This window comes from Myotis nattereri (assembly GCF_964212035.1).
Source record: "Myotis nattereri genome assembly, chromosome: 15".
In the NCBI taxonomy this organism is placed as follows: domain Eukaryota; kingdom Metazoa; phylum Chordata; class Mammalia; order Chiroptera; family Vespertilionidae; genus Myotis; species Myotis nattereri.
The window spans coordinates 46,241,080-46,256,645 of record NC_138090.1 but is presented as its reverse complement, the minus strand read 5'-3'; the positions used below and the strand labels follow the sequence as shown (position 1 = coordinate 46,256,645).

The 15,566-nt window shown below is 57.1% G+C and overlaps 1 protein-coding gene across 1 annotated transcript; it reads left to right on the top strand.

The window, feature by feature from the left end:
• Positions 1–11,244: 11,244 nt before the first annotated feature.
• GPR4 (G protein-coupled receptor 4) lies at positions 11,245–15,367 on the top strand. The gene has a single exon (XM_081108024.1). The coding sequence runs from the start codon at positions 11,653–11,655 to the stop codon at positions 12,742–12,744; it is 1,092 nt and encodes a 363-aa protein (XP_080964150.1). The 5' UTR covers positions 11,245–11,652; the 3' UTR covers positions 12,745–15,367.
• The last annotated feature ends 199 nt before the right edge of the window (positions 15,368–15,566 follow it).

Genomic DNA, 15,566 nt, shown 5'->3' with positions numbered 1-15,566 from the left:
CAACCAGCCTTGGTCCCCAAGGCCAAAAAAATCCCAGGGAAAGATTATGATTGGCCCATCTACAGATCAATCAAACTGACTTGTTGGATGGTCTATTGTGATTGGCTCCACTTGGGTGAAGTACCAGTCCTAGACCAATGATTGTGATCAGGGAGGTGGGGTAGTATAAAACCATGGTAGCCTCCACTTATTTCACAGGATTGAAATAAGGCAAGAAATGTTTTCAGATTTCAGAGAACTGGGCCTATGACAAAAGGTGCTGTGAGTTAGGGTATGAGGACTCTGGGTGGCAAGAGACAGAAACTCAACTCCACCCAGCATTAAACAATAAAAAGTTGCTAGGTCCTGGAACTGGGTAGCCTAGGAGGGACCCAGCTGGACCAGCTCAAATGTCATCAGGAATTTCTCAAGTCAGTATCTGTAACCTTGAGCAAATATTTAACTTTTTATTGGTGTTCAACAAACAGCAGAGACATGCACTCATAAACTAGTCTGCTGGATTCACAACCCATCCATGCAGCCAGCTCCCAGCTGGAGAAATATCACAAGCCCCCCCCCCCGCACCCCCCCCTCACCCCCCCCACCCCCCCACCCCCCCGCCAAGCCCTCTTGTGTCCCCTCCTAGTCATTGCCCACCCCTGGTAACCACTACCCTGACTTACCACACCATAGGGGCAAATATATGTAGGGATGGGGATTGAGTTATTCTGATTTTATCTTTTGTAGCCAAGATAACTGACTGATGCTATCTAATTGCATCTCTATATTTCTTTTTATGTTTGAGGCAGATTTTTTTTCACTAGTTGAGTAGTTCCCAAACTTGAAGGAACATGAGAATCGCCTGCAGGCCTTGTGATGCTGGCAATGCAGCGCCCCCAAGCCCCATCAGGGACCACAGTTTGAGAACCTCTGCTCTAATGGAAATAGAATAAGATAGCAAACGTCGGGTTTCCCCGGACAGAACAGTACGTAGTCATTTTGTCCCCGCTACAGAGGATAAAAAAAAGCTCAGGGCCTCGCGGTTCCACGGGGACAGCTTACCAAGCCCCCCTCTTCCCGGGGGAAGGAACTCCTGCAAGCCCTCTCCTGGTAGTTCAAGTTCTGGGGAAGTCGCCAGTGCTTCTGAAGCATCCTCTTCATTGGGTCTCTTAGGGCATTGTCGCCCCCTTGTGCCCAGCCTCAAACCTGCACGGAAAAAAAATGTGCCTAGAAAGTTCTGCGGGGATCCTGCTGGGAATTCTCCACGTGTCCCCCCCACCCCAGGGCCCTGGGAGACTATCCTGTGCGGACTCCGCCCACGAGGGTCCCCTGCCCTCCGCCTTCTGCCTTGGGTTCTGCCTCTCAGAGGCACTGACCGGAAACCCGAGGGTAGCAGGCGGAGGTGGGAGTGTTTCTTTTCCGGCCTCTGCATCCCTGCCCTTCTTGCAGTGGCCGAGTTCCTGTACCTACAGCCACAGCTCCTCCAAATTCTAACTTTCTGTCCAAAGGGTAGCAATGGCTTGGCTTTCCCTGAGGCTGGGCCCCTGGTAACACACCATCCTCTGCGGGGTCCTACACTCTGGCCATCCCTCGAAAACATCCCTTCGTAAGTGCTGCCACTTAGCCCTGGCGGGGCAGCTCGGTTGGTTGAGGGTTCCATCAGGGCACACACAAGGATCAACCAATGGATGCATCAACACGTGGAACAACAGATCAATGTTACTTTCTCAAATCAATAATAAAAATAGATATAAGTGCTGCCACTTAAACTCTTTGAGTGGCCACCTGTTTCCTGCCAGGAACCTGACTGAATCACAGCATAAACTCAGGGCGAGCCCAGGAGAAAATGGGGGACACTTGGCTACCAGTGAGGCCCAGAATTTCTCTTTAGGAAGAGCTTGGGGTGGCCACGGGGCTGAGGAGGGCTATGTGGGACTTGTCCTGCAGCTGACAGGATGTATATGGGGTTATTTTGGGGGAGGGGCTAAAAGCCTTCAGGACACCTTCCTTGGATCTGTCCCTGACTGTCCCTGGAGGGAGGGTAGAAGGAAACAGCCTTTATGATGCGTGTGTTGCAGGTCACTTAGGTCCTTGGTTAATTCTCACTTTTTGTTTCCCTCAAGAGCCCTGGGAAGAAGGCAGTGATACGGCTCAGAGAGGTGTAGTCACTTGTCCAAAGCCACACAGCAAATGACCGAAATAGCGACCTTTAAAACAACAACTGAGTCACTTCATTTATATGAAGTTCTAGAATAGGCAACACGAATCTCCCGTGAGAAAAGGAAGCACAGAGGTGCCTCTGGGGGTGGGGGGGTGGGGGGGAGCAGCCGGTGAGCAATGCCTGGAAAGGGGGGCAGAGCCACGTCCTGGGTGATGGAAATGTTCTCCGTCTTGAGTTGAATGCTTAGTCACATGGGTGTATCTGTGGGTCACAACTCATTGTACTTAAGATCCGGGCATTCTTTTTATTAAAAAAAAAACAACAACAAATAAGCAAAAAAGAATTTGCAAACCCAATAGCTGCTATTTTTGAGTCCGACATCACAGGTCTGTGCGGAATGCTTTGACCTAGAATGAATTCTCACGACCAGTTGGTGGTGACGAGAATCATAAAAACAAGCAAACCTGTTGGGCCCGCTCACCATTCACGTATTTGCTCCCTGAACACCATGCGCATTGCACACCTACCACGTGCGGGGGGTGGGGGGGGGGAGAGTGGGGGAGGTAGGGGAGGTGGGGGAGGTAGGGGAGGTGGGAGAGGTAGGGGAGGGGCTTCTAGGCAACAGACACCACCGTATGCAAATCAGCCACCAAAATGACAGGTTACACTCCTCCTGGGGGAGGCGGATCATTAGGAGAAAATAAATGAGACGCATGGGACATCGGACGGTGACAGTTACGGGAGGAAGGGTAAGCAAAGCAAGGAGGAATGGGAGCTGGGGGCATGTTCTACAAACGTGATGGTGCTGACACCTCCAAATGACATCCCCGTGACAGGGGACTACCCTGCGACCATAATGGCGGGAGAGGAAACAGGTGCCGAGAGGTCCCCGGCTGAGGTCCGATCCAGAGGCAGGGCGGGACCGCCAGCCCCGAACTCCTTCCGGGGGCGGCCAGGCCCGGGCAGTGGGGACCGAGCAGAGCCCCGTGTCCTGTCCCTGGGGGGCCTGTGACCTCCCAGGCGTGGGGTCTCCAAGCGAGCACATGGCTCAGCTCTAGGAGAGCCCAAAGGGGAGCCCGCCTGCCCCCCAGCTGGGGGCTTGATCACACCGGAGGTGTGGGCTGGAGGGAGGGTGAGCCAAGGGGCTAAGGACCTGCGGGCACCCCGGCAGGTGGCTCTGCGGGACGGGTGTGCGGGGGAGGGGTTCGAGCAGCAGGTGCGGTTCTCCTGGCGCTGGAAGTCTCCAGTGGGGCGGAGGCTTAAAGGGGTTAAGGGGAGCGACAAAGGAGGGGTTACCGGGGGGGCGGGCCTGGCCGGGGCGGGGCCTCGGCCGGGAGGAGTCGCCGCTGGGTCCCGGGCCACCGTCGAGCCCAGACCCCGCCGGGACCGCCGCCGCCGCCCGCCTCCGTGGAGCCGGCGCGCGCAGGTAGGTGCGCATCCCTCCCCGGTCCGCGCCCGCCCGGCGTCCGGCCGCCGCGGGGCGCTGCTCCCCGCGCCCCTCGGGGGCTGAGCGCCCCTCGGCCGGCTGCCCCGGTGTCCCGCGCCGTCTGGCCCCCGCCCCTCTCCGCTGCGGGCTCTCCCGACGCCTCCGCGGTTGACTTTGTCTCGGATCTGCCTCCATCTCCCCGCCTGCCTCCGATTCTCTCGGTACCGCGGGCCCTCTCCCTCTGGGCGTGCCTCCCTCTGCACCTCTGGGTGTCTGTGTCCCTTTCTTTGCCCGTCTCTGTCCCCCTGTCCCTCTCTCTCGGCCTCGGCACCCCTTCTCTCTCCGGGTCGCTGTGCGCCTCTATCCCCGTCTCTGGCGGAACTCTCCATCTCTGCCTCCGCCTCCGCCTCCCTCTGTCCGTGCCTCTCTCTGCCCTTTCCCTCCTGTCTCTGCCTCACTCGCTGTTTCCCTGTGTTTTAGGCCCCGTCCTCATCTCACTCCAAATCCTCGCCCACCCCCAAACCCGCTCCTGGGCTGTGTGTGGGGGAGGGGGGGCGCAGGGCTGCTACCTGGGCCAGGTGGCCTCTGAGTGACATTGTGGCCCCAGCGCTCTTTTCACACAGCCACCCGCGGCTCCCGAGTTCCCACCCACCCCACCCTCCAATTTCAGGAATTCCTGGCGGGGGTGGGGGTGTGGGGGGACTTCCTTTCACACTTCCTCCCTTCCGGGATTTGGCTGGTCACCGTTAACTCCTTCCTACCTCCATTTCATCCCCCTCTTTGAACTGGACACCCCACCCCCCAACCAAACCAGGCTGAGGGGCAGCTCTGGGGTTTCGGTGGGGCGTCCGTTGGGGGTTATCTGTGTGCGCCCACGCAGGATGTGTGCTGGGGGTTTGTTTGGAGGCACAGATGGAGATGATGGGGGCTACACCCTCCAATGCCCCCTCCAGGCCCCCCCACCAGCCTCATTCCTCCTGACACCCCCCCAAAGGGCACCCCTCAACTCCAATTCATATTTGGGATGAGGATGGGGAGCCTTTCCTTTCGGAGGGAGTTCGATTAGGATGAGATGACAGAGACCCATGGGGGCTGCCAGGTTCTGGGAATCGTATATTCAAGAAGCCTTGACTGTGAAGTCTTCGAGTGGAAAGACCTAGAACGTGGGAATGATCGGAGGGGAGAACTGGGAATGAATGCTCCGTGCAACCTTCAAGTCGAAGGTCTCAAGATATTTGAACCCTTCAATCCAAAGAGATTCCTGCTGGAATCTTGGCCGTCTTCAGCGTTCCCAGCTGTGGGCTCCAAAGGGCTTCCAGAACCATCTGGGCCAAGCACCCACTTTACAGATGGGGAAACTGAGGCCCGAGGGCAGAAGTCCCCACAGCGAGTCAGTGCCGGTCTGGGGGCTGGGGGTCTAGTTCCACGGAAGCCCTGGCTTCTTCTGCTCAGTGCATTAACTTGGAGAAGGGAGTCTTCACTGGGAGGAGGGAAGAAGGCCCGGGTGAGTAGGAATGGCTGGAGCCCAGAGGAGCGTTTTAGAAGCAGAGAAGAGAAAATATTTCTAAAGCCAGGGTGGTGGCAAGGGAGAGGGGACAAGGGCTGGTTCGAGGGGGAGAGGAGGCAAAGTGGGGAGGCAGGATCAGTTCCTGCCTGGTTCTGTCTCTTGACCCTCCCCATGAAGCCCACTGCTCCCCTGGGACAGGGCCTATAATTTGGTTTGTGTCTAGACAAATAATAACTCAGCTGGTGTGAGCCAGCGGGAGGGCTGATTCTAAACCCTCTGAGCGAGGAGTAGGGAGGCAGCCTGGGCTCCTAGGGCCTGCCTCCCCCCCACGTGAGAATTTAGGGACTAGGGAGGTGGTGACTAACCCCCCTCCCCAGGAGTCCTTAGTATCTGAGAATTCTGCCTAACGTTGAACTTCAGGCTGCTGGAACATTAAAGAAACGGAATAGATAAGGGGGGAAAGGAAGCGGGGTTCACCGTACATGCAGTATGTTCCCATTTCTGTAAAAAAAAAAAAAGGGAAATACGCATTCATGGTTTTGCTTGGCAAAGATAATAATCACCGAGAGGTTAATAATAGATTATGAAAGTCGTAGAATGTTACCAAAAAAAAAAAAATCAGAGCGCGTTCTAACAATAGAACTTTCGAATGTTGGAATGCGAGCCTCCTGGCACATTGGGCGAGGGCATGGAAAGCTGTGAGGATGATAATAAGAGGACGGAGCGAAGGTAAGGCTCTAGGATGTTACAATAATAGAACAGCCAACCATGGGCGGACTAACAATAGCACCTGAGGCCTGAGAACGCTGGAACTTACAACATCAGAGGGATAAGGCTGGTGACCCTGCTGTCCCTTCCTGGCGGCGTGGGCCTTGGGGGACGTGAGGACCCCTTTGGTAGAAAAGGGTAAACCGAGGCACAGCAGGGCGGTCAGCGCAGCCTGACTGTCCCCTGGCTTCCGCCTGCCACCAGGGCACCAGGTGGGGAGCGAGGAGCCGAGCGGTGATCACATTTCGTCCCCTAATGAGCAGACCGGAGCTGGCTGGTCCCCTGGGGCTGCCAGGGGATGGGGAGCCGGGGAGGGGGGGTGAGGAAAGGTGGGGGGCAGAGCCCACAGAGGAGGGAAGTGGGGGGAGGTAGCCTGTGGCTCCACGTCTCCCTCTGTCCTCTCACCCCCACCCCAGTCCTTCATCCTCGCTGGGTTCAGGGGTGGCTGGCAGACCTAGGCACTAATCTGGCCTGCAAAGCTGAGGCATAAAGTGGGGGCCGGGGTCTGATCAATCCTTCTCGTCCCCCCACTATCACTCCACACTTGGGCTTCTCTCTCTTCCTGCTCCCCTGGGGAGGGGTTTTAGGGACCAAAACGGGGAGGGGGCCTGTGGGACAGGGGGAGCTTCTTGTGGGGGCTGAGAGATTTGGGGGGCGAGCTCCCAACAAAGTCTGAGTAGGGGAGGCCACTTAGATCCCAACTGAAGAGGGTCAACACTGGGGGGAGGGGTGGGGAGCTGGACAAGGGGGGCTGATGAAGGGATGGCCAAGACACTACAAGCCCTTCCTTCCTTCCTTCCTTCCTTCCTTCCTTCCTTCCTTCCTTCCTTTCTTTCTTCCTTTCTTTCTTTCGTTCTTTCTTTCAATATATTTTTATTGATTTCAGAGAAGAAGGGAGAGAGAGAGAGAGAGAGAAACATCAATGATGAGAAAGAATCATTGATTGGCTGCCTCCTGCACGCCCCCCACTGGGGATCGAGCCCGCAACCCGGGCATGTGTCCTGACAGGGAGTCTAGTCGCGACCTCCTGATCCACTGGTCGAAGCTCAACCGCTGAGCCACGTCGGCCAGGCCTCTTGCTTTCTTACAGTGAGAAAGTCGGTGTGTCTTCCAGCAGATTCTCCGAGGGTCTGAGAACCCCAGCGAGTCTTGAGGGGGAGTTCCCGGGGTGCGGGGAGTGAGAGACAGCATCCAGGCAGGGAAGCTCTTCAGTTAAGGGGGACACATCTGCCCAGTGGTGGCACCTCATGTGCCTTAGAGAACTGCCTTGCCCCCCCCCCCCCGGCCTCAGTTTCCCCATCTGGGCAGGCAGAGGTCAGAAAAAGCCTCGCACCCCAGTTGTCACACACTGTGCTGTCTTTCGGGGCCCCGTGGTGGGCAGATCTGGGGGAGACGGGGCTGTCTGAGTGCCCCTCCCCCATGCCCAGCGCTCCCTGGAAGCAGGTGGGCTGAGGTGGAGGGGCGGGAGCAGGAAGGGGTGAGCGTCCCACTGGTTCCCCTTGAGGAGATTAGCAAGGAGAAGCGTATTTCCTGTGGCTGCAAGGAATTAGTCTCCAGCCGGTGCCGGTGCCGCTGCGGCTGAACCCAGGGGGTCTCCGGAGGCCGGGGCAGCGGGAAATCCCGGCTCTGGGGGCCTCCGCCCGCTGCACACTGGCTTCTGGTCTCAGCTCTCCAGCGGCGGTAGAATAACAATTATTGTTCAATAATTGATAAGGTGATACCAACAAGGATGTTTGGATCTGTGATGTGACAAGTATAAATACAAGTTGTGTCCCTCCTTTTATAAGAAGGGGAAACTGATGCTCCTGAAAAAGAAGTAATTCCCTTGATATTACAAAAGGCAGAAGGAGAGTCAGAGGGCAGAGAGAGACCAAGGGACAGAGAGCCGGGGGCAGGGGGGCGAGGGTTGGGTAACTTGGTCTGGGCAGGGGCAGGTTCTGATTTGGAGGGACTGGAGTGCACTGGGGCAGCAGGGAGCAAGCCCCCTGCATCCTTTCTCCACAGGATCCAGCCTCCGCCTGAGTCTGGGGTGAGGGCAGGCGCCCTGTGGCGAGGACCCCGCAGGGGGTAGGACTTACCAAGCAGGACTCAGCCCTGACCTTTCAAAGTCGGTTCCGTAGCGGATAGATCCTGCCCTTTTCACACACACACCCCACCTCTTTCTCTGGGACCCCACAGGGGCTTGTTTGAGCCAGAAGTGTGTGTGTGTGTGTGTGTGTGTGTGTGTGTGTGTGTGTGGTGGGGTGGGGCACCTCAAGGGAGCCTGCCTTGGGGATAGGCTGGCCAATGTGTGCTCCTCTAGTCAACAGTCATTTATTGAGCACCTACTGTATGTTGGAGCTTTAGCAGTCAACGCAATGCCCCTGCCCTCCTGGGACTTCCACTCTAGACAGACAGACAGACAAAAACAAGATACAAGGTGAGGTGAGGGAATAGTCCTGGGGATGGTGGTGGGCGGGACTCTGGGTGGGAAGGGCCCCTTGAGGAAGTGAGGGAGGCGAGGAAGCTGGCTCTACCAAGATCTGGAAGAGCGCCCGGTCCAGGCAGCCCTGGCCGGGTTGGCTCAATGGATAGAGCGTCGGCCTGCGGACCAAAGGGTCCTGGGTTTGATTCCCGTCAAGGGCTCACACCTTGGTTGCAGGCTCCTCCCCGGCCCTGGCTCTGGTCAGGGTGCATGCAGGAGGCAACCAGTCAATGTGTTTCTCTCACATCGAGATTTCTCTCTGTCGTTCCCTCTCTCTCCCACTCTCCCTAAAAAAAATATCAATGGAAACATATCCTTGGGTGAGGAATTAAAAAAAAAAAAAAGAGCAGTCTGGGCGGCGGGGCACACCTTTCCAGCTGGGAAGGAGGTACTGGCCTTGCACCCGCTGAGAGGGGGAAGGGGCGGTGGGCAAGGAAGTCAGGCAGCGCCTTGGCACCGGGGGCAGGGAGCTGGGATTTTACCCCCAGTTCGTTGGGAGGCCATTGGAGGGCTAGGAGCAGAGGAGCCACCAGAGCTGGTTTCCATGGTGGAGAGACCTCTCTGGCTGCAGCGTGGGAAACGAGGCGAAGGACATCAGAATGGCAGCCAGAAAGCAGGGGGCAGGCTACTGCGGGGTCCCAGCAGGGGAGCCGTGATGGAGGCACAGAGCAGGCAGCGGAGGGGCTTAGAGACCCGCAGGGACTCAGGGCGGGTCGTGGAGGGGGCGGAACCGGAGGGGTGTCCCGTGGAAGGACGCGCAGGCACCTGGGAGGTGGCCAAGGCCTGCTGTGGGAGTTAGGGCTCCTCCCTTCCCCTCTCTGGCCTCCGTTTTGTCATCTGGCCCATTGGCTTGGCCCATGGTTTTCTAAGTGTGTCGGGGGATTCCTCAGAGGTGTCCCGCCTCCTTATTCCATCCAGAGCACAGAGCAGCCTTCCCTTTTCACTATCTTACGTGGGGTTTCCACTTAAGACCTTTCCTGTTTCTAAAAAGCCCAGGAAATGAAACCTGTGCGAACCCCTGAATGGAGTCTCTGAAAATGCCTGGGATTCGGGCTTCGCTCCCCTTCTCTCTGGGGCTGACCGCGCTCAGGGAGTGGCTCGGTCCATGACTGCCCTCTGGCCCTGCTTGCAGGTCTTCCCAGGACCAAGGAGGTGCCCGGCCCAGGGTTCTCACTCGGGGAAAGTCAGAAAGGAGGCAATGAGGGTGTGGTCCCTGAGGGAGGGGACGGCCTGCTGGCCCTGCTCCCTGACCTTGATCGGATCCAGCAGCCTCTGCGCTCAGCCCTCACCCCAGCCCCCTGCAGCTGTGGCTCCCAGCCCCTGCTGTCCAGGCCTCTTTCTGTCCAGTTATTTTCCAGAGGAACCTGAAGCACAGGCTGGAGCAAAGGGGGCGAGAGCCGAGGTTCCTCCTCTCTCATCATCAGTACCTTGGACAGGTCTCTGAACCGGTCTGTGCCTCAGTTTGTCCAATAGCAGGAATAATAGTACTTTCAATGGGGTTCTTGACATTTTAAAGAATTAACACCCATGCATATAAGCATAACCAATGGACATAAGACACTGGGGGGTAGGGGAGGCCAGGGGATTGTCAAGGGCGGGGGAAAAAAAGGAGACATATGTAATACTCTTTGTAATACTTTAAGCAATAAAAAAATAAATAAATAAATAAATATATATATACTTTTAAACTTCTAAAAAAAAAAAAAGAATTTCAAGAAGGTGAAAATAAAGCATGAAACCAAGAGAAAAAAAAAAAGAATTAACACCCATAAAAGTGCTTAGAACAAGGTTTGCTATGTAGCAGGACTCACAATCTTTAGCTGTGAATATCCTCCTCATCATCATCACTATCAAGAATGGGGTGCCCTGGCCCCAGCTGGTTTGGCTCAGTGGATAGAGCATCGGCCTTCGGACCGAAAGGTCCCAGGTTCAATTCCAGTTAAGGGCATGTACCTAAGTTGTAGGCTTCTCCCTGGCCCGGGCCCTGGTGAGGGCGGGTGCAGGAGGCAGCCAATTGATGTGTCTCTCTCATATCAATGTTTCTCTCTGTCTTTCTCTCTTCCACTCCCTCTAAAAATCAATGAAAAAATATCCTCAGGAGAGGATAAAATTATAAATAAGCTAAAAAAGAAAGAAAAAAGAATGGGGTGCCCTGGGTTAGGAATGAGAGGCTGGTTCTGGTTCCATTTCTGGTTCTGGTTCCGGTTCCGTCACTACCTTGTTGTGCGTCCTTGAGGGGCGTGACCCAGCCTCTCTGAGCCCCTCCCCCCTGCCTGTGAAATGACGGCGTAAACCTCATCCAGCTTTCCCCAAAGCAGGATAGACTCCTGTGCCAGCTTTATGTGGTTTCTGGAAGAATGTTCTAAAATCTAAGTAGGGTCATTATTTTAACATCTATTAGGGGAAAATATATCTGGCGCCTCAGATCTGTGTTTTCAGAGAGCGGTTGTCTAGCATGGGGGTCAAAGAGGCATGATCTGGGTGTCCCCCCTCTGCGGCCTCCGGGGGGGTCTCTGCCAGGTGTGTCACAGCCACGCCCCTCACTCAGGCCTCTCCCCACAGGCACTGCGAGGCCAGCGCGCAGAACCGGCAGGTGGGGCCGCCTCATCTCACTGCTCAGCTCCCACAGGAAGGACAGGCCGCAGCCTCCCCTGCCCCCTTCCCATTGCCCCTTCCATCTACAATCCGCCTCTGATCTGGCCTTTACTCACCTCCTTCCTGTTCCAGTTCCCACATCCCCAGGCTGAGCCCTTCCTCCGCCCTGTACCCCCGCCCCTCCACCCCCCCACACCTCCTTTTCCCGGGAAATGCCAGCTCCCACACCCGCATCGCCTGGTCTGTTCACTCCCTGCTTGTAGCCCGTCCTGTCTCAACACCTTCCTGTATGTTTCCTGTGTCTTCTGGTACATTCCTCCCACCTTTACTCCGGCTCAGCCCCACGTGCACCGTCCATCCTGTACAGAGTCCCCGCCAGGGCCCACCGACGCCTGCATCTCCTCCATAAACACGCCCCTCGGCCACTTTCTGGGTCACCCCGTTCCTCCCCCATTGGCGCTCTGACTGCGTCTAAACACCTCCTTGACAAAGCCCTTGGCCCTTCCCCCTCACCCCCCACCCCCAATTCCCTCTTGTGTTGATTCAGCCCTCCCCCCAACTTTCCCCTCTCAAGCTCCAGCCTTTCCCGTCCACAGCCACCCCCCTCTCCTCCCCGGGGACACCGCCTCCCACCAATGTCCCCCTGAGCCTCCAGGGAGGGGGCTCAGGGAGCCCCATGGCCTCCCGCCCCCCGCGGCCCCGCAGCCCCCGGGGGCCATGGGAAGCCCCTGAAAGGCCCGGCGGCGCCGAGGATGGGCAACGGCAGCTGGGAGGGCTGCCACGTGGACTCGCGCATGGACCACCTCTTCCCGCCCTCGCTCTACATCTTCGTCATCGGCGTGGGGCTGCCCACCAACTGCCTGGCGCTGTGGGCCGCCTACCGCCAGGTGCGCCAGCGCAACGAGCTGGGCGTGTACCTGATGAACCTGAGCATCGCCGACCTGCTGTACATCTGCACGCTGCCGCTCTGGGTCGACTACTTCCTGCACCACGACAACTGGATCCACGGGCCCGGCTCGTGCAAGCTCTTCGGCTTCGTTTTCTACACCAACATCTACATCAGCATCGCCTTCCTGTGCTGCATCTCGGTGGACCGCTACCTGGCCGTGGCCCACCCGCTGCGCTTCGCCCGCCTGCGCCGCGTCAAGACGGCCGTGGCCGTGAGCTCGGTGGTCTGGGCCACGGAGCTGGGCGCCAACTCGGCGCCCCTGTTCCATGACGAGCTCTTCCGCGACCGCTACAACCACACCTTCTGCTTCGAGAAGTTCCCCATGGAGAGCTGGGTGGCCTGGATGAACCTCTACCGGGTCTTCGTGGGCTTCCTGTTCCCCTGGGCCCTCATGCTGCTGTCCTACCGCGGCATCCTGCGCGCCGTGCGGGGCAGCGTGTCCACCGAGCGCCAGGAGAAGAGCAAGATAAAGCGGCTGGCCCTCAGCCTCATCGCCATCGTGCTGGTCTGCTTCGCGCCCTACCACGTGCTCCTGCTGTCCCGCAGCGCCGTGCACCTGGGCCGGCCCCGGGACTGCGGCTTCGAGGAGCGCGTGTTCCCCGCCTACCACAGCTCGCTGGCCTTCACCAGCCTCAACTGCGTGGCCGACCCCATCCTCTACTGCCTGGTCAACGAGGGCACCCGCAGCGACGTCGCCAGGGCCCTGCACGACCTGCTGCACTTCCTGGCCAGCGACAAGCCCCAGGAGATGGCCAGCGCCTCCCTCACCCTGGAGACCCCGCTCACTTCCAAGAGGAGCAACGTGGCCAGGGTCACGGCCGCCGGCTGGGCGGCAGCTCCGCCCTCCCAGGAGGACCAGGTGCAGCTGAAGATGCTGCCTCCGGTGGCGCAATGAACTTCAGATCGCACAGAGACGCACCCCCTCCCCCCCCTAAATTCATCCCACACCCTGGCTCCTCTTGCTCTGGTGTATGCCGATTGTATGTAAATAAGGCCATGTGACTAAGCATGTGAATATAAGAAAAGAGGAAAACAGCAAGGTTGGGGTGTCGCTGGTCAGTTGTCATCCCCTGTCACGGCCCCTTAATAGTCCAGCTGAAGGGTGCCTGGCCTTGCCCGGGGCAGTTAGCGACATAGGGGTGATGAGTGACAGACCTGGCCCGGCCCTCAGGGCTCCCACTCCAATGGGGGAGACAGATCTGCCCCTGGGCAGTGATGATCCAGGGGGGCAGGGCTCAGGCAGGAGAGGCCAGGGTCTGGGGGAACCCCAAAGGGCATCTGACCCAGTCTGGGGGACAGGGAGGGCTTCCTGGAGGAGGAGACCAGTACGTGAAGTTTCCAGAGGTGAAGACAAAAAAAAAAAAAAAAGAAACATGAGGATGATTTCCAATGAGGGGGTGACTCAAGGGGAAGGCGGAAGGAGAAACCCACTGAGTGTGGAGTGATCACTTTTGCTGTAGGGAAGCCCCCGTCATGTAGGGGAGAGTGAGCAGGACAGAGCACTTCTGAGTTTTCAGATTAACATTCTCCAAGTCAGGACTGAGGAAGAAGAGGGAGAATGTCCAAACCCAAGTGGAGGGCAATCAAGGAAGACTGGCCGGAGGAGTCGTTCAGTCAACAGGTTTATTTGTACCTCTCATCGGCCCTGTGCGGGCTGGGGCTGGGGACACAGTGGTGACCAAGACAGGCCCGGAGCCACCATCGAGGGGCGCCCAGGAAGGGAGTAAATCAAAATAAATACAAAGTTTGGAACTGATAAGTATATTGGGTAAAAATAAAGCCACACAAGGGGACAGAGGGACATGGAGTCTGAGCTAGACGAGGTCAGGGGAGGGCTCACTGAGAAGGTGGCATTTGAGCAAAGTCCTGGAGGAGGGGAGGGGGCCCCTGTGGCTGCCGGGGGTGGGGGGTTGGGGGGGGGGAGAAGAGCATCACAGGCAGAGGGAACAGCAAGTGGAAAGCCCTGGAGTCAGAGATGCCTGAATTCTGAGGCGCACTAGGACCACGGTATGCCTACAGCAGATGGGGGGTGACAGATGTGGGAGTGAGACTGGCAAGGGGACAGAGGCCCATCTTTCGGGGCTTGCAAAGTCCTGCTGAGGACTTTGCCTTTTACTCTGAGGTAAATGGAAGCCATAAGAGGAGGGATGTGATTTGACTTCAATGTTAACCGGATCCCGCTGGTTGCTGAGTGAGGAACAGAATAGGGGAAGTTAGGGCGGGAGCTGGGAGCCGGTGAAGCGTGTAGTAGCCCAGGTGGGAGATGCTGGCAGGGGGACCGAGGTGAGGTGGGCGGTGGAGTGAGCAAGGAACAGTGCTGCGCTTGCTTTGGGGTTTTTACTTTGAAGAAACACAATGAGGGAAGAAGCTGGGGGCTGTGGGATTGTGTAGCATGAGCCTCTTGCCCATCCTGGGAAAACGGTGACGGAGAGCCTGAGTTGGAAGGACCTCTGGGAGCGATCCCAGGCCCTGTTCCGGGGTGGTCACTGGAGAGGCCAAGAGAGTAGCCTGGAGTCGCACAGCCGGTGAGTCAGCCTGGGGCCATCCTGGGCTCCCTCTCCCCTCCCGGTCGCTGCCTCTGTTCCCACGCCCCAGAGTGGCCAAGGCTGCCGGCTCTGGCTGGTCTCTCCCTCCCTCTCTCAGCCCCCGGAGGTCACCAGGAATGGTCCTCCTATAGCCAGGCTGGAGAACAGGAGGACGCACCTGCCCCTGGGCCGGCCTCACCCATTCTGGTAGGTTACCTTTCTTGGTTACCTAACAGGCTTCATGCTCCTGATGAGCTGTGACGACCCCCACCTCTCTCCACACACACCCTTGCCCCAGAAGTTCCCAGAAGAGGTTCCTGGAAACCCTTCTTAGAGAAAGGAAGAGGAGGGAGGACGGGAATGAGGGGGGAAAAAAGAACTTAATGAAGAAAATGGTTTTGCAGGGGCGGGGGTTACTGAGATGCAGGAAGTTGGGGCTTTGGTGTTGGGAAAGAAAAGGGGGGGGTCTAGGATCTGGGGGCTCTGGTAATTTTCCCATCCTGTCTCACCACCATAAAGCTATTGGGATGGAGTTGCAGGGGGTCAGATATTTTGAACACAGTCTCCTCAGAGGATGAGACGAAAGCCTGCACATTACCCTCCACCAAATGCTCATTTGCATTCAATAAATATTTATTGAGTACCCACTATGTGCCCGGCACTGTTCTAGGAGCTGAGGAAACAGCAGTGACTTATACAGAAAAAAGTCATGTACAAGTTTGGAAGTTACCTAAGTCCCCCCAGTAGGTCCTTGGGCTCCAGGAGAAGACTCTGGGGGTGGGACTCAAGAAATCCAAGCCTCGCCCTGGCCAGTGTGGCTCAGTCGGTTGGGCATAGTCCTGTGCAATCAAAGATCTCTGGGTTTGATTCCCGGTCAGGGCACATGCCCAGGTTGCGGGTTCAATCCCCAGTTGGGGTGTGTGTGGAGGCAGTGGATCAATGTTTCTCACATCAATGTTTCTCTCTCTCTCTTTCTCTCACTCTCAAATCAATAAAAACATATTTTAAAAAACAAAATCACATTTTAAAGAAAGGGAGTGAAATCCCAGCCTTCAGCTCCATCCTGATGACTGTTTTCATTCTCTGGCCTCCGTTAGCCAGTCTGTAAAATGGGGAGGGGGTTGGTCCCTCGTGGATATGGACCTTGGATAGGCTCCAAGCTCCCTCACACTTTGTCCAGAAGGGATCCCAG

Bases quoted from the DNA above. Each gene is read 5' to 3' on its own strand.
- GPR4 (XM_081108024.1), top strand. From the start codon at position 11,653: ATGGGCAACGGCAGCTGGGAGGGCTGCCACGTGGACTCGCGCATGGAC.